At 45.9% G+C, this 17,876-nt stretch overlaps 1 protein-coding gene across 1 annotated transcript in view; it reads left to right on the plus strand.

The window, feature by feature from the left end:
• LOC135804829 (coiled-coil and C2 domain-containing protein 2A-like) overlaps positions 1-17,876 on the plus strand; it is a 30,643-nt gene that overhangs the window by 3,369 nt on the left and 9,398 nt on the right. The window contains exons 5-38 of the mRNA XM_065318788.1: positions 211-489; positions 817-861; positions 1,065-1,163; positions 2,286-2,361; positions 2,762-2,841; positions 3,055-3,126; positions 3,263-3,428; positions 4,150-4,289; positions 4,563-4,691; positions 5,145-5,187; positions 5,346-5,500; positions 5,832-5,882; positions 6,063-6,127; positions 6,436-6,501; positions 6,615-6,689; positions 7,924-7,995; positions 8,154-8,235; positions 8,487-8,538; positions 9,112-9,204; positions 9,405-9,471; positions 9,922-10,014; positions 10,283-10,367; positions 10,686-10,842; positions 11,200-11,374; positions 11,911-11,993; positions 12,812-12,870; positions 13,503-13,637; positions 13,881-13,961; positions 14,336-14,431; positions 14,612-14,703; positions 15,061-15,154; positions 15,694-15,773; positions 16,280-16,432; positions 16,804-17,002. Coding sequence (XP_065174860.1) covers positions 211-489; positions 817-861; positions 1,065-1,163; positions 2,286-2,361; positions 2,762-2,841; positions 3,055-3,126; positions 3,263-3,428; positions 4,150-4,289; positions 4,563-4,691; positions 5,145-5,187; positions 5,346-5,500; positions 5,832-5,882; positions 6,063-6,127; positions 6,436-6,501; positions 6,615-6,689; positions 7,924-7,995; positions 8,154-8,235; positions 8,487-8,538; positions 9,112-9,204; positions 9,405-9,471; positions 9,922-10,014; positions 10,283-10,367; positions 10,686-10,842; positions 11,200-11,374; positions 11,911-11,993; positions 12,812-12,870; positions 13,503-13,637; positions 13,881-13,961; positions 14,336-14,431; positions 14,612-14,703; positions 15,061-15,154; positions 15,694-15,773; positions 16,280-16,432; positions 16,804-17,002 — 3,489 coding nt within the window. The remainder of the gene's footprint in view (positions 1-210; positions 490-816; positions 862-1,064; positions 1,164-2,285; positions 2,362-2,761; positions 2,842-3,054; positions 3,127-3,262; positions 3,429-4,149; positions 4,290-4,562; positions 4,692-5,144; positions 5,188-5,345; positions 5,501-5,831; positions 5,883-6,062; positions 6,128-6,435; positions 6,502-6,614; positions 6,690-7,923; positions 7,996-8,153; positions 8,236-8,486; positions 8,539-9,111; positions 9,205-9,404; positions 9,472-9,921; positions 10,015-10,282; positions 10,368-10,685; positions 10,843-11,199; positions 11,375-11,910; positions 11,994-12,811; positions 12,871-13,502; positions 13,638-13,880; positions 13,962-14,335; positions 14,432-14,611; positions 14,704-15,060; positions 15,155-15,693; positions 15,774-16,279; positions 16,433-16,803; positions 17,003-17,876) is intronic.

Here is a 17,876-nt window from a genome sequence, read left to right on the forward strand (position 1 = left end):
GTGCAAGATTTCAACAAGCTTCTGAGATCACCTGCATTCAACGATGACTATATCCTGCTAGCACACTGGCCTATATTCTCCTAGTGTGCCCTGTACCATGGGAATACAAATGTAACAGCGTGTAAATAGGATGTAAGAGAGTGAAGGCATAGCTTATCTGTTCTTGTCTTGCTCCATGCATTGTCTTGTTTGGAATTGTTTTTGTCCCAGCTATCGGTTGTAAACAGCCCGCTGCGGATGTCACACTTGCAGCCACTCGATGAGGGTGGCAGAGGTGCTGACCTGCCAGCGCCAATCCTTGGCCAGCATCAGGGAAGTCCGAGCAGTGAGTTTGCCAGCCTGCGTGAACGCATGGCCTCCGTGAAGAGGGCGCCTCGCCAGGCCAGCCTAGATCAACAAGGGACAGGTGGCGAGGATGACAGCATGGCTACAATGAGCTCCGATTTGCGTGATCGACTGCGAGCCCAGGTGTCCTCGGCCAAAATGAAGGTAGGCAAAGCAACTGATTGGCTGCTGAGCCGCGCTGGCGTGTTCTTGCGTCTTAGCCACTGTGGTCAGCGTGACTTTCAATTTTATGAACTGTTGAGGGCATGAGTATCATTATTGTGACACTGCTGCTGACATGAATTTCACTAGTGTGGACTATTTCACTAGTGTGGACTAGGAGACTATGATTACTGTGAACACGTGAATGAGTGAAGTAATGGCAGTCATTTTCGGTATGTGTGTGTAGATACTATCTGCACACAGCAGCTCCTCCTTACCATTTTCTGTTCACACAAATGCTATGTTTCTTTCTCCGTGCTTGTCCTGTAGACTAAACAGAAGACGCAAAGGGCCAGCGCACCTTCTCAATTACAGGTAGGCAGGTCCTACTTCCATCACAATACTATTTTTATCGAGAATTTCTATTTGTGCCTCTTGAATTTGATGGAAGAAGACAGGCTTTGAGTAGCTTTTGTAATATCTATCACTACATATTATGTTGTCTTGTTTGATATTTCAGTCTACAATATTTCGATAGGTGCTTGGGTCTTATTGTGCACTGCTTTTTACTTCCCTAGGAGGCCGAGGCGAGAGACGGGTCAGGGCAAAGTCCAAAGTCGAGGAAGAATTGGAAGAAGGCTGTCAACTTTGCCGGTCAAGAAGAGAAACAGCCTGAGGTTACTATTACTTGCATGCTCACACAGTGCTCTGTTTTTTGACTTCATTGCCTTCGTTGCTCCTGCAAGCTAGAGTCACACCAAACAGTGGTACTTGAGTCCCATAAACAGTGGTACTTGAGTCACGTCGTACAATGCACCTTTTCAGATACATGGATGATACTACCGTACTGGCAATATATGTTGCCGCAGTGAGGCCATGAAGCGTTACATTGGCACATGTTTGCCGCACGCAGGGCGTTACATGCAAAGTTGCACAGCAGCCGTTACACAGGTTTCTATATTGCCGCAGTCCTTTTTTTGCTATTGCAGGACTTCCTGCTGTGTCCAGTTTTGAACTTTTCACCACGCGGTACACGTGCTTTCACAGTTTTCAGCCTTTTTTGCAATGAAAAGATCGCCGCACCCCGCCGGACGCGCGTTACGAACGCAAGGAAAATTTGTCGCACTAGCCTGGTCGTGCGTTACGCCGCACCCCCCTGCGTTACGCGTTACGCGGCAACATATATTGCCAGTACGGTAGTACATGTATGTTAAATACGAGGTCCTCTGAGTTTCAAAAACCGTCACCTGCGCTCAAACATTGCGACCTGCTTATCCCGGAGGTGCCTTGTTGAAACTCCCAGTTTACCCTGTACTTGTATGTGTATGCGTATGCGTTGTTTGTGCATGTGTTTGCATGTGTGTGTGTGTGTGTGTGTGTGTGTGTGTGTGTGTGTGTGTGTGTGTGTGTGTGTGTGTGTGTGTGTGTGTGTGTGTGTGTGTGTGTGTGTGTGTGTGTGTGTGTGTGTGTGTGTGTGTGTGTGTGTGTGTGTGTGTGTGTGTGTGTGTGTGAATGTGTGTGTGTGTGTGTGTGTGTGTGTGTGTGTGTGTGAGTGTATGTGTGTGTGTGTGTGAATGTGTGTGTGAGTGTGTGTGTGTGTGTGTGTGTGTGTGTGTGTGTGTGTGTGTGTGTGTGTGTGTGTGTGTGAGTGTGTGTGTGTGTGTGTGTGTGTGTGTGTGTGTGTGTGAGTGTGTGTGTGTGTGTGTGTGTGTGTGTGTGTGAGTGTGTGTGTGTGTGTGTGTGTGTGTGTGTGTGTGTGTGCGTGTGTGTGTGCATGTATATGTTTGAGTGCACTATAGGGCCAACATGATGCAAGCTATGACTTCTTTATGCGACCTACAGGCCCACCTATGGACTCCGAGCTTAGTTGGCCACGTACGTCCACAATACATTGTACAATGTTGCTTGTTTTATCACCATTCCCCCCCCCCCCCTCTCATTATGGTACGACCTGGTATTGTTCCGATGTAGTCAGGTCTAAGGCTCACAATGCTCTCATTGGTACACAGGAGCGCAGCCTACAGGTGCACACCACACAGTTCCAGTAACCCAATGAGGTCTAGATCCAGTTCAGTGACAGTAAAATTGTATGCATACGCATGCAATGCTTGTATACCTTGTTGCAGAGCGATAATTTATGTCCGTATGCACATGCTCATCCTTGGAGATGATTAACTCTCGCTAGCATTGTTACAGATAACAATCTGTTGTAGATTCCCTCTATTCACCCCTTTCAAAGAAATATTGTACCTTCCTATATTTTCAATATTATCAGGTCGCAGAAAAGCACCGGATGCTGAGAATGCCAGTGACGCAGCAGATCGGGCAAAGGGAGGAGAGGTTCACATTGCGATGGTGAGCTCATTGATAAGAATAAGACCACTTTATGCGACAAAGTAGCTTCAGTCTCCTGTGAGCTCATGCACTGTACAATCCTGTACTCCGAAATCCAGTTGCTAGTCTTGAACTTGAGTGCCTGACTATTCAAGTCTTCTAAACATTGCGTCATTGCAATGGTGTTTAGCTCATTCTACCGCATTTTTGTTATCATCTGCTCAATTCTTCTAGCCACTGAGTACCGCGGAGCAACGGGATGGACTTGGAAGGCCACGTCAAGAGCAAGAAACATCCGCTTTGCTGGTGAGAAAATGGCAGGGCATGAATTGATGTCTTCCGTGTTTGTCGTCTCGGTGGCATATCTGACGATCATGCCCCCCCCCCCCCTCCCGCCCCTCCTCCCCGTGTGGCTACGCTGTCCTTCTCCTGTACACTGCAGGGTAGAGACCAGCTGCGTACTCCACGAGAAGCTGGATTGGTCGCAACCGGGAGCGTGTCAGTCGACGATAGTGACCTTGTTGAGCAAGGATTTGCCATGGCCACTTCCCTGAGACAGCAGCTAGCACTGGAAGAGAAACTCTACTTCCAACCCAGTGATGTTTATGGTAAGAGGCTCAAGTGCATGATCAATAGTCATTGAATTTGGTGTACAATTCAATTCACTTGAGAATAACTTAAGCATACATGCAGCAGGTTTGAGGTCAGGAGTCACTACTTGTTGAAATGTATTGGTCGTCATGGGTGACAGCAGTGGGGCTAGAAGCATTGGACTAAATATCGGGTTTGGAATATGCTGATATCTGCAAGTTATGAACGCTGCTTCTGCTTGAGCTACAGCTGGAGAGGTCATACTTATTAGATCTGTATATCATAGTTGACCAGTGTACTGTAACTTTTGGCAATAGAGGCTGGTGTAGAACCGTATGGCAGTGAAGGTACAGTACTGCCGGGTGCCAAAGAACAGAACAGGCTAGGATTTCACCAAGCACAGAATACCAATGTATACACGGTCACTCAACTCAACTGAGCATAGACTGTAGTACATGTACATGAAAATAATTAGAACGGCCTAGGCTAGGAGGCTCCCCCCCCCCCCCCCCCCCACCCAGTTCTTTGGCACCCGGCAGTACTGTAGGCCATGACACCGTAGCACAGTACTGTAATCCCATATCACATGTCAAATATCACATATCACAGCCAGCAGGTGACATGGATGTCAAGGTTGGAACCTGCGCCTTTCGCCTTTGAAATTCATGCGCATGCATCTCCTCGTGATATAAGGGTGTGAACTGTTTGGGTGTCTCTACTTTCTCGTACCCATTGCAGTGCCAGAAACTGAGAAGATACCCAGCGACCATGCACCGCGCTATCCGGACCAAGAGGGTCTCTTCACCGGTCACAATCCACCCATGTCACTGAGTAACCAGGCCATAGTTGAAAATCGACTGCTGAAACAAGGAAGCCAGGTAGGCCAAAAACTAGACAATTCCGCGGTACAAGCTTGTTGCTAATACCGAGTGGAGTGCCAGTGCGGCATGGGAACTCGGAATGGCTTTCGAGAGATTTCATGAACGTAGTTATGTGATTTGTGACTGTCTGAAAGAAGACCGCCATCATGTACAATGGGTGTGGACGATCTAATAACACGCATGTCAGCATGAGTACTGCGTTGAATTGTGTAAGTGCTGTAGCAGGATTATCTCACACTACTTTCCTGGTTCTTGTTGTTGCCTTGACAGTCTCTGGTTTGGTTTGGCAAGGACGGCAGGCTGATTTGCTTGCCAAACCCGGTGAAAGAGTGGCCAGAGCGTCAAGTGGACTGGTGGTTGGGAAATGACGGTGATGCTCCCAGGATGTATTTCCACCCGGTAGGTCCACAACTGTACGGCCATTCACTGTAGTTCATGAACCAATGTACTGTTGCACGGACTCAAGGCATAATTGGCCGCTGCTTGACATGATCCTGCCATACTGTGTACAAGTAGCCATGCACTTTGTTTCTACCTCACACAAGGAAGCCAAACTCTGTTTACCTTGTGACTCCCCAGTTTGGCATTGTAGACAAACGAGGTGCTGTGTTCTTCTGCTAGATATTGGTAAAATCTCTGCCTGCACTCTCTGGGAGACCATTAAAAAGCAAATTTGAAATTGTATTGAAGGGATGTGTCATGGAAGGGTTGTCTGTTTCCTGCATTGCAAACCAACCTATTGTCTTGTGTATAGGATTTCTTAGGTTAACAACTTCAGCCAGAAGAACATGACTTGTTGACAAACGAGCCAAGTGCAATAAGTAGTGTATTGTTTTCCATTGCTGTGTGTAGGCCCAACTTGATCCTGACACCCGGCTTAGCGAGCTACAGTCAAGTAAGTCAGTCTGGTAACTTGTGAATCCAAAATTGCCCCCCCCCCCCCTATTCTCCAACATTAACTTAACTCCAAGGACGTTGTATGCTACTTGGGTGATTGGTTGCCTAATGGTGTTAACACTTTAGTTGTATTTTCTTCACACCTCTTCCTCCCAGGACAGTGGTGTTTGACACTGAATGTAGACTCTGTGAGGTTCTCCCATCACCCACTGTTCAGCGTTGAACACGTACTGGCATCACGCCTACTGCAGTACTTCAGTGCCTACACGCTGCGGAAAGCCAAGAACAGCATCAACTTTCTCACTGACAAGGTAAAGCTGAGCGCGGCGCATGCGCAGTGTAAGGTGTTGGAGAACGTGCATATCATGGTGATGGTACCTGCTACATGTTTGAAAGGACAAGCATTTGCCCATATGGGATAGATGGCACTGACAGTGGGTACGAAGTGCATCCTGCACCCCTTATCCGTGTGGTACTTTGGAGCACATTGATTGATACTATAGTGAACAATATATACACTGGTATTTTATGGCACGCCACTGTGGTGATGATGAAAGTGCATCAGCGTTAGAACACTTCTTCATGTATTTTGAAAAACGATACTCAAGATCATGTCTCTGTGTTTTGAATGAATACATGCAGCTGAAAGCACTGAAGACTGCTGCTGCTCAACTCCACGTTACCCTGGCAACGGTGAGACACAATGAATTGAATTTTAATGATCTGCATTATTGTATCTCCATTGCTCGTGCATTCTACTGCAGTCTATCTGGATTATGACGTCTTTCAGAATCCTTTACCCAGCATCGGACTGGGTCTACTAATTATAGGTCAGACATGTAAGAGTTTGTATTCTTGCTTGCTTGCTTGCAGGGAGGTACAGAACTGGATGCTCTAGCAACGTCCAAACAGCTTGCTGATTATCAAATGGAAATCAGGTCAGTGGGCGGCTAGATCGGCAGCTCATGTTACTGAAGACATTGACAAGGATATGCCTTGCACTTAACTGGAGACATTGATGATGAGGATCTAGCTTATATTGTGTTGATTGAAGGTATTAATGCTGAGGACCTACCGTGTGAATGTACTTACAAGTAGTATGTGCGAGTTCTTAGTAGTTGTGTGGAGGCTACAGTGTTGCAATGTCCGTGTCATTATCAATTACAATGGCAACTTGCCACAGAGGTTGCCGGAAAACATCAACATCTCGGTGGGGGTATTTTTGATCTCTCGTTTTCTGCTATAGGAGAACCCGTCAACTTCGCGATGGGGAGAGTGCCACAGAGAAACAGTTGATCAAGAACATGTTTGGGTGAGCTAGTTCTGCCAGTTGATTTCGTTTATGCCCTGCCAGAAATTCACCATAGCATGAAAGACCCAAACTGACTGGATCCTGTCTCTTTCCTTGTATGTACGGACACGTAGGTGTTGGATGCAGATGAAGTCCCTGCGTCACAGCCAAGGCTATACCAGCACCGGTCTCAAGCTGATCTTGAAGAAGTAAGGTCTTAGCGAATACCTCTGTGTTTCTACTGAATGCAGTGTCCACCTTCTGTCTTTGATGTTAGTTGATATGTTTTCCTGGTGGCAAGCTAGGCACATACACGTTACTGCCACCTCTGGAGAGAAACTTTACTGAGATCTCTATTTGCCCACGGTGGATAGTTGATGATCTACAGTCCATTTCATTATTATAATAGACGCGTAGGGTTTCTGAAATATTTCAAATTTGGCTGGAACCTTTTGAGAATAGTTTTCAGAATATTGCTCAGGTCCGCTCCACAATTACTCTCATATAGTTTCTAAACGATTGGATAACAGACGCCCAATTTGGAAAACTTTATGCACAAAGTGATCACAGATTTTGTGTGGTATATGTGCTGGCATAACGGTTTTTGCCTAGGTACGCGTCTATAGTTTTGAAATGGACTGTAGTCAGTATGTTTTGCACCTACAGTTTTATTCGTTCATAATCTCGCCCGGGGTATATGTTTGCCCAACGAGTGTGGTCGAACTGTGTGGTCAGCAAATGTGGCTGGTGAGAGCATGGGCCCTTTGCTTGCTTCAGAGGTTGCAAAGGATTGACATCGATCATGCCTGCAAAACTCCGGTCATTTCCCCAATGTTTAGCTGCATACTCCTGACCGTAACGGACAGCTGAAGATGTGGCCCCTTGGTGCCCAGTACACTACATGTCTACCCTCGCCAGCACGACACCGGTTACAATACACGTATGTGCAAGTCCGGATAGTAGATAATACTCGTTATAGAACAACGATTTTGAACCCCCCCCCCCCCCCCCGGAGTTGTCTTCTAACGAGGGTAAACATGTACTACCACCTGCTTACCGCCTGTCTAATTCACCTGCTGAATTTCAATCATCCAACAAGACTTTCTTAGGGTTCCCTGTAGAAAGGCGATGGTGCCTGTCGGGAATTCCTTCGTAAAATAAGGAGAAAAAAAATTTCACGGTTCGCGTGAGACTCGGCCAAAGGCCCAGTTTTCCGCATCCGCAGGAACGCCACCACCCTCTTGGATCAAGGCGCAGATGCAGCTCCTAAGCGGTGGGAGGTGAGTAGATCAGACCCACCACAAAGTGGTCAAAGACCGAAATCCCATTCACTGCATCCATGTTTCCCTCGGAGAAGAGGAGAAAACAATAAAAAATACTGTTTCATGCTGTGTTACCATGCTGTGCCGTGCAACCTTCGCTGTTTCTTCTTCTTATCTTTAGAGATAACGTCAACAAGGAGCAGGATCAGCAGAAGTGGCAGGAGGAGATTGATGAAGAAGTGGAAGAGCTCAGGTAACACTGTTAGTTAGTTGACCAATCTTTGAGGCCAATCGCTTGTAGCTCATTCTGTTGCGAGATATGTATAGCCTGACAGCATGAAGGGTTGAAGCTTGCTGCTGCCGCATGGCAGTCTTTGTTGATGTTTGTTTCTGGCATTGTCTTGTTTGAAGGGTTGAAGCTGACAAGCTGCACCAGGATCAGATGGCAGAATACCGCCGACATAAAGCTCTATATCGATCCTACAAGCAACAGGTATGAATGTATACTAGGGCTTAGACAGAGGATACATTGTGCCTGTGTACTTTCTGTGACTGAGTAGGTAAGGCTAAGGATACTTCGTGCCTATACACCGTTTGCTACGAGGAGATGTTAACATTGATTTTGTTTGATTTGTGCTCAGTTTATGCTCTATTCTCAAAAACTTGGAAAGCCGCACCTTATTCCATCACATTTGCACCCGGTGACCGTCTCATTTTGTTCTGTGTTTGGTTTCATGATGACAGATTGAGAACTCTACAACCGACCAGGGACAGGCAGCCCCAATAACCCAGCAAGGTACTTCATTCACATACAGAAGATACTGCGATGGGACTTAAAGTAGTATTTCTTGGGCAGTATGTCTCTTCAGGCGTTGCTGTGGCCCCGGAATATTTCAAAGGAATTCTGCTATTTCTACGGATTTGTGCAGAATAGTTGATCTTTGGTTTATGCCGTGAATGTCACTCATAACGAACTCGCGCATAGCAAGTCTCGTGATAAAGAGAACCATTGTCTATGTTCCTGTTTGAATCCATACCCTTTGTAGCGAAAAGTTTTATAATGAACCATATCGTGTAGGGTAACATATAAAGCAAGTAGAGTCATGCAGTCATTGGCCACGTGCCTATCGTAACGTGTTGCTTGCATGGTGTGAGTGCATTTCTGTTGTAAAGACCGTCGGCCATAAAGAACTAATTATCCTGCACACTGGTGTTCGTTATATCAGGAGTCGACTGCAAGTTGTAAAGAGTACAGTCATGTACTAAATCCCTTGCACAGTGGCTTTTACTGGCCCTGATCGGTAACTATCCTGAAGAGTGCCGTGGAGTTGCAGTTGCCAGTTGGAATTGGTTTCTCTGTTGTGCATAGCCGTACCCAAGCCGAAGAAGCCGACTGGTTTTGACGAAGAAGCATGCCGATCACTTGTTACAGAGAATGCTTTGAAGAACAGAAGGAGGCCAGGTGTGTATTTCAGCCTTACTTGTCAGAAGATGATAACCGTTGCATGGTATCCCCTTTAGATCTACATATAAACACCAGTCCCCCCCCCCCCCCCCCCACTACCTGTTCAGCGTTGCTGACTTTGCTCAAGCCAGTATAACTTGTAAAGGTTTGAAGGATAAAAACACACGAATGTCTTGTGGTTTTGTGTTCATCTGCAGGTAATCCAATCATCACGCCTCACCTGGAGACTGACCTACCCCTGACAGCAATCACCTCCTGTCCCAGGTAAAACTTAGCTGAGGCCATCGTCTGTCCTCGTATTAATCCTTATGCTGACCTTTCATACAAACTTCCAGTCAACTTGCCCATCATGCTGGCGGCTTATGCTGGGCATATAAACCTCATACAAACCCCATATACCGCCACCATAGGAACAGGAAGAAGTTGACTGTCAGTTTGTATGAAGGTCAGCATAAGTATAATACATCCCACTAGTACGCTTGTACGTGAAATATAAACCATCATACAAACCTCGGCTTTGCTCGGTTTGTATGTCGTTTTATATTTCACGTACAAGTGTACTGTTGGGTTGTATTATATACATTACTTCCATATACAGGGTGTTAAACACTCAATGCAACATTCGAACGATGGTAAAATTAAGCTCAGGATGTCCTTATTATCCCTGGTGATAGTTCGTAAGCAACATGCAAGTTGTGTTTATTTCTTGGGCAGAAATGAACAAGCAAGGCGCCGTGAAGTTCAGAGACAGAGCTACTTCGTACGAGTGATGATTGATGAGCGCGAAGCCGGACAGTCTAGGAGCAAGTAAGTGATGCAAACATTTGTACAAGATGTTAAGCAACAATCGGCTGGTCATTGGAGATCACATTTGACATATTCAAAGCGGCTTGGATTTTAATCTCAGTGCGAGGTGTAAGATGTTGCACTGAAGGATACATGCAATTGCCATACAACATTGTGCACCGTCCCATATGGAGTTCTGGTTCTAAACCCTTCTGTCAAAGTCCAAGCACAACTCCTTCGAGTAGTTTAAAAAAAATTCAATCCGTGCATTCTATTCTGCCTGTGCCAGATGTGTTGAACAAGACTTTGTCATACATTTCAATGATTCAATCAACACCTATCCTGGACGATGGCCGGGGAGTGTGGTTTTGCAGGTAGGCAACAGGTGGTTGTTCTTTGTTTTGAGATTCAGCTGCATGATCAATATATTTGTGAAATATTCCAAGGGTGTGGTTGAATTGTTAGAGTACAGCCGCTTGTGCAGTATCTGACCTGGGAACTACTGCTCCCAGAACAAGCTGCTGGGCTACACTTGTTTAAAAGCTACTTTATTCTGTATTCTACCCCACAGGGGAGGTTATTTTATCAGGCAGTCAAACTGAGTTTGAAGGACGTCTGAACTTGTGCACCTCAGGCTGTTTCAAACCACCCTGTGAGGTGCCTTACTCTCGTTTCTGCTGTTTGTGCTACAGGTTGTAGAGGACAGCTATTTGCAGTCTCGTCAAATCTCAGAAGTGTTTCTGCCCGTTCCCAGCCGACATGTCTCGGTTGAGACTGCTACAGCTCAGAGAATTGAGTTTAGTGCTGAGAGGCGGGTATCACCATCCATGCTAACAGCAGTGGGAAGTGGTAGGTTGTGTATACTGGCAAGCTCATTACAAGCATTTGCTGGATGGTAATGGTACGATCATGGAGTCTTATATTCATCAGTTCAGGGTATTGAAAAGGGGAAAGGTCTTAGAAAAATTTGACTAGCACTCCCAGAACTCGAACCAGAGACCTTCACTATAGGCCAGCTGCGCTCTAAGCACTGAGCTGTGGTGTAGCCAGCATCCCAGCAGGGACCGTTCAACATTTTCTTCAGACTTCTAAACGCACGCTTCCTATGACACTGCACCGGCATTGATTCTTGTGGTGCATACCTCACTTGGGAAAGCTTTTGTCGTGCTAGTTTCCACGTCATTCTGTTCGGGGTGTTTGTCCCAGGGTCAGTGTCGGTTCCTGTCGTGCAAGCCAACACGTCCACTGAGGAAATGCAATATGAAGTGCGCGAGCTGCTGACGTCAGCTGATATCCACCTTGTCTGCGGCTGGAATGTTGATCCTATCACGGGAAGAACGGCTGCTCCACCGGAGTTTGACGAGGAGGAAGATAATGAAAGGTGCGCACACAACCTCTTCACTGTCCTCAAGTGATTGTGATGCCCCCAAATAGCCCTCGTGAGCCCAAATTGAAATAATAATTATTTTATTATGCACTTCAGAACTTGGTGCATCCTTATGATACTGCTTCACTTTGAAAGAACATGATGTTTGTAATCAGTCGCTGTGCTGTTGTCTTTTTCAGCATCAGCGAGGTAAAGCCATTTTCAACATCTAGACATCTAAGTAGCCATAGGGTGAATGGCAATGTCTAGGAGCGAGTTTGAGTGCATGAAAGTATGCATAACGTTTCCGAGTCACTGTTTCTCATACAGAATATGTATTTTTTACGAACTTCCCTACTCCAAACACCTTGTGATAATAATTATGATGAATGGAGGAGTGCCATGGTGGTGGTGCTGAGCACCGTGACTTAGTCGACCTGAGGTCTCGACTACGATGTATGCCCGGTGCACCACATTAAGGCAGGTGCTTAGAATCCGTGCGGATTGTGTCTTGCTGCTGCTGCTTGTTTCGTTCCCATGTCACGTTGTAGCAAGAAACACCACCATGGCGACGCTATTGGCGCCCTTGGCATGGCGGGAATAGTGGATGCAAAGAAACTTGCAAGCTGGATCGGTGAGACTGGGCATGCTGCTTAGGTTTTGCCATGCATACTATTGGTATCTATGGTGGAGCAGGGGGGGGGGGGACATTTCTACGGGTTTATGGCAAGAAAGAACTTTGGCCACACATGCTACTTGATGTGTTTTGCACGAAACATATCATCACCCATGTAGCATACATGTACTTTGAAGTTCTTTATCTGCATGTCTGCATGTCTGCATGCTATATTTAGAGACGTAATCCCAAGGTCTCCTGCTGGAAGGCATTTATATTATACAAGTATGACCTATCACTGAATGTGAATTTTCAGAGATAGGTAGATTAAAGTGCCCCCAATAATTAGTGCACGGAAATTAATAGTTGCATATGTCGACTATTTGCTTGATTATTTTTAGGGCTGAAACGATCGTGGATTTTCACGTATCGATTACTCTTTAGCTTAACGATCGAGTAATCGATTACAATCGTTAGCAAATAGAGTCATAATTCTGTGCAAACATTACTCTGTTTCCACAAACTACTTGTATCCCTTCATAATACCAACAAATCTCCATTAGTGAAAGGGTAGCTCCGAAACATGGCAGTTTTGAAGTCAATTTAACCTCAGAACATGAACCATGCCCCTTGCAACTGCATACTCCCAGCAGAAACTGATTCAAACTTCACAAAACGAGGGTTTACAGTACTTTCTGGACACAAATTTAAAAAACCCAAATAATCGTAATCGGTAATCTGAACGATTGCTCGATCGTTAGAGTTATCAAACGAGTACTCGATTATTCGGTATAATCGTTTCAGCCCTAATTATTTTGCTTGTTTGTCTTCTTTAGACGAGGCAAGGCTGGATCCTAATGATCCACGGAACCTTGATCTTCTCCAGTCAGTGAAAGTGAGTGGCCAGCATATAGATGTGCCTGACATTAAATACCATTGACCCTCTACACCCTGAAGGAAGGTGGTATGTAGTTTTGCGCAGTGTTGAGAAAAGCGCATATGAAGTTGGGTGCACTGTGTTGAGAGATATGCATCCTTCAAAGTACACTAACTGTTATTCAAACCGCCAAGACTGGCATGGGTGAAGATTAGCTCAGGTTTTTTTGCAGAATGATCTGCTGAATGACAGCAATGTCTTGGCGCAGATAGCTTGCAGTATTTGATTGCGTTCTCTTGCTAGCTGTCGCCGTCTTTCAGGATCAGGTTCCGCATGCTTCTGGATGTGAAGCTCTTTCTGATTAGGGCAAGTCACATTGAAGTGCGTATTAGAGCTGCTGTCAGTCAGTATTCCAGGGACCATCCATGAAGGGTGGTGAGTGCAACATCAAAGGGGCGGAATGGTTGCTGAAGGCAGCTGGTTGCTGGACCGGTACTTTATCGAAGTTAGACATTGTCCACAGCATGAAGTCGCTGTCTGTTGTGTTCTACCCCCCCCCCCCCCCCTTTCTGTGGCTATCCCTGCCTGTTGTCACGGTTCTATCTTTGTCTATTGTGTTCTATCCATGTGTGTTGTTTGTGTTCTATCAGGAATACACAGCACAGGGTAAGAATGCCCTGCACTCATTCCGCCTCTCTGCTCTGGAACGATCTACGCACTTTGCTACGGACACGCAGCTAAACTCAGACCGGCGATTTCGCTTGATCAAGATCCGATCTGACCAGGTACATGTACATGTACTATGGAAAAGAAGAACTTGACGGCATAAGAATAGTAAATTGTGATTTGCGTACGAGCATATGTCATCACTATGTCTTGCTCTAAGAGTGCTTAAGTGTGCTTTGGGGAAAGACGTAAGTTTGTCACGTAACGGCAATGAAGAGCATTAGTAGTGTGTGTAGCTTGCCCAAGTGAAAACATGGTTATGCACTGAGGCTACCATTGTATACTGTTACTTGAACTTTCAGGAGGCAAGGAAGTCCCAGCGCTCACAGAAGCCCATCACCGTTCCGACCAGTGCCGGCCAAGTCACTGCACTGCAGCTACATGTAAGATGTGTACAAGAACAACATCTCAATCTGACATTTGCATCTTCAATCTGACACCTGGATCTTGCTTATTGCCCACCTACTCCTCGTTTAGCACATAGTTGTGTGTCAGTGGTTCTAACTTACCTTGGCGTGCCGGAACCAGTTTAACCAAATTAGCACTTGAGCAAATGGCATTGTAAGGTTTCTTGGGATTGCCATTGTCCTCTGTTGGCATATATTTGTTAGGAGCACCACCTGTGGCCGAGACGGCGACATGCATGTAAGTGTGTGCTGAAAGGTTGCGATCATAAAGGTATGCCTCGTGTATTCTGTTACCAAGGTATGTGTATTAGCTGAGAGATGTTACGTGTTCCGGTGTTTCACCTATTTAGGCTGCTGCCGAGGAGGATGAGACCCCAAACCAGCCAGTGGATGAAGTTTACAGTATCTCAGCCAGGAGGCGGAGAGGACAGCAACTGCTGATGGAGGTGATAAACCCTTTCTCCTGCTTGATTTACAGTCAAGCCTACCCTCAATCATTCATGTTCACGTTTTCCTATGCGCTGTAGACAGCTATGTAATTTCTCGATGTTTCTTCGTGTGTGTAAGGCATGTTGACAGTGCAACTTGTGATGTCATGGCACTGAATTGGCTCTGTTATTGCTCAGGCCAAGAGGAGGGTATATGAACGTACCCAATCCATGCAGGGACAAGTGCGTAGGGAACATGTCGTCCAGGAAGATCCCACACCGGATGTCGGGTAAGTTTATGGTATAGCCACATGCAAATGGCAAAAGAGATCCAGTGGTGGTCATTTTTCAACCTGTACTTGGGTTTCTCGGTCATAGTGGAAGCCTTAGGGTACCTCAACTCAAACCTTGAAAAAACGGTCTCCTTGCTGCATACATGTACATGTATGTCATTTGAACTGTTCACCAAACTGTCGGACATGGTCCCAATCTAATGTGTAAATGGCTGCAGTGGAATCTGCGAGCACTTAGATAATGTTATGATGAAAGCCAGTGCTATAATGTTATAATGTTATGTTATAATGTTATAATGTGGTCTGGGCACTAATGTTCCAAGCATGCTTCCCTTTCTTGATTATTTACTGCAGCTCCTTCATTCTGTCCATCCTGTCGCTGATGAACCCGTTCGGTGCAGTGGAGGAAAACAAGGAAAGGATTGCTCAAAGGGCCGTGCAGTCTGTGGTGAGCGCTTACGAACACACACACACACACACACACACACACACACACACACACACACACACACACACACACACACACACAATGCTAGTGGAAACTGTTGATCAGGAGTACAGTCCGGGTCTGCTTGTGATGTCATGGTATGATCACTACTGTGATTCCTGTGATCACTGGATGACTGTACTCACTGTGCATGTGGATGACTGTTCACTGTGATCACTGTACTCACTGTTCACTGTGATCACTGTACTCACTGTGCATGTGGATGACTGTTCACTGTGATCACTGGATGACTGTTCACTGTGATCACTGGATGACTGTTCACTGTGATCACTGGATGACTGTTCACTGTGATCACTGTACTCACTGTGCATGTGGATGAAGAGAACCTAATGTGCTGGCTGATGATCCTTGGCCAGATTTGAAGAATTTATATACCGGCAATTGATCACAAGGTGATGATGGAGACATCTTATATGAAACAGCTGAGCCCCCCCCCCCCACCTGTTAACATTGTGCTTGGTGTGTGTATGTGTTTGCAGGCAACGAGTGGTAGCGCCTGTGTGCGCGTGGAGATACTCCGCGCTAATCGGTTGCCCCAGCGTGCCAACAGCTCTGCAAAGTAAGGCTAACATCTGCTATGCTGCACTGAGCTGGCCACGCTACGCATATGCTGCCGGTTATATCATGTCAAATAATAATTATGGCTATAAGTCAATCAGTGCCTCCTATTTCGGTCTCGTAAATCCATTTGTTGTTCTGTTGCATTTTTATCCGCCGTTAAATCTGATCTGGGCTGGTATATTAGTACGAAACAGTAGTCGTGAGACAGACACGTGTCAATTCATTGTTGGCAGGAAAGGTCCGAGCTCCAGTATGGGGAGCTACCGACCAAATTCCTTGGTTTATTAAAACTAGCTTGACATTGATTATTTGTGAGATGGTTATGTGTCTGGCATTATGGGGTTTGAAGCAGCCTGGGAGAAGATCATTGTCAGTCGATTTTCTGAGACAGTCAATTGCTTGGCTCTTCTCAGGGTGGAATATCTTGCATCAATATCCAGTCCTGACCCTCGACAAATTATGCCGGTGTGGGTATGTTTGCTTGTGTGTTCTTGACATAACCAGTGAGCTACAGCATACAGTCCGAGGTGGACGTAAGAAAGCCCCTGCCACTCTGCGACCATACGTAGAAGTTTCCTTTCAGCGCGAGAAGCAGCGCACCGAAGTGGCCGAGGGCACCGATCCGGAGTGGAATGACACCATGACGTTTCAACTCGTGTATGTCACTTCTCTGGGTTTCATGTGATTAGTTATGCATGACCTGTAGAATGCGATGAGATCATGCATGACCTGTAGAATGCGATGAGATCATGCACATAGGTAGTGATGATAATTATGCGGTGGATGTGTTCCTTAGAAAGATGCAACACACGCATATACTTTGAAGTAATTATTATGTGTATGACATCTGCATGGCTGGGTAGTTATTAAAATTAAAACTGAAAACGGTACACAATCAACATACTAACTTACCCTGCTATTCACTCAAACTGCTTTACTAACGTTACTGGAAGTCTTCTATAGCTTAGTGTATGAACATCAACATCATGATCTGCCTGATTTGTTATTGTGTGTGATGAAAAACACAGGGGTGAGGAGAGCCGTATGACGACGCTACAGGGACTTCAAAGTCTCGACGACCTCGTCTACTTCAACTTGTTTGATGAAGAGCTAGTCGATCTGCTTCAAGACGAGCGCAAGCGAGACACAAACATTCATCAGAGAATCCAGCGGCACTGGCTGGGCAGTTTCTCACTGCCACTGCAGACACTACTGGCCAGATCACAGGTGTGTGTGTGTGTGTGTGTGTGTGTGTGTGCGTGTGCGTGTGCGTGTGCGTGTGTGCGTGTGTGTGTGTGTGTGCGTGTGCGTGTGCGTGTGCGTGTGTGCGTGTGTGTGTGTGTGTGTGTGTGCGTGTGCGTGTGCGTGTGCGTGTGCGTGTGCTGATCTCTTTGAGCAGTGTACATGTTTTAAAACTTCATTTCACCTTACACAGTACATGTACATGCTGACAAGTCATTGTATGGTGTCCATGAGTCATTGTATGGTGTCCATGAGTCATTGTATGGTGTCCATGAGTCATTGTATGGTGTCCATGAGTCATTGTATGGTGTCCATGAGTCATTGTATGGTGTCCATGAGTCATTGTATGGTGTCCATGAGTCATTGTATGGTGTCCATGCATCATTGTATGGTGTCCATGAGTCATTGTATGGTGTCCATGAGTCATTGTATGGTGTCCATGAGTCATTGTATGGTGTCCATGCATCATTGTATGGTGTCCATGAGTCATTGTATGGTGTCCATGAGTCATTGTATGGTGTCCATGAGTCATTGTATGGTGTCCATGCATCATTGTATGGTGTCCACGAGTCATTGTATGGTGTCCATGAGTCATTGTATGGTGTCCATGAGTCTACAGCAGGGTTTCCAGACAGGAGAGGTGGTCACGGGAAACTTTAGGAGAATATCAGCGCATGAAACCTGTAAAAGAAAGGATGGCTTAGTAAGAAAGGATGGCTTAGTAAGAAATGATGGCTTAGTAAGAAAGGATGGCTTAGTATCAGCTTGTCACAAAGTGCAATGCAATTACTCCGATATCTACATGAGTGACTTCAAATACAATGTTTCTGCATGGCATGATGCTTCTGGTGTTTCTTTA

This window comes from Sycon ciliatum, chromosome 1 (assembly GCF_964019385.1).
Source record: "Sycon ciliatum chromosome 1, ocSycCili1.1, whole genome shotgun sequence".
Lineage (NCBI taxonomy): Eukaryota > Metazoa > Porifera > Calcarea > Leucosolenida > Sycettidae > Sycon > Sycon ciliatum.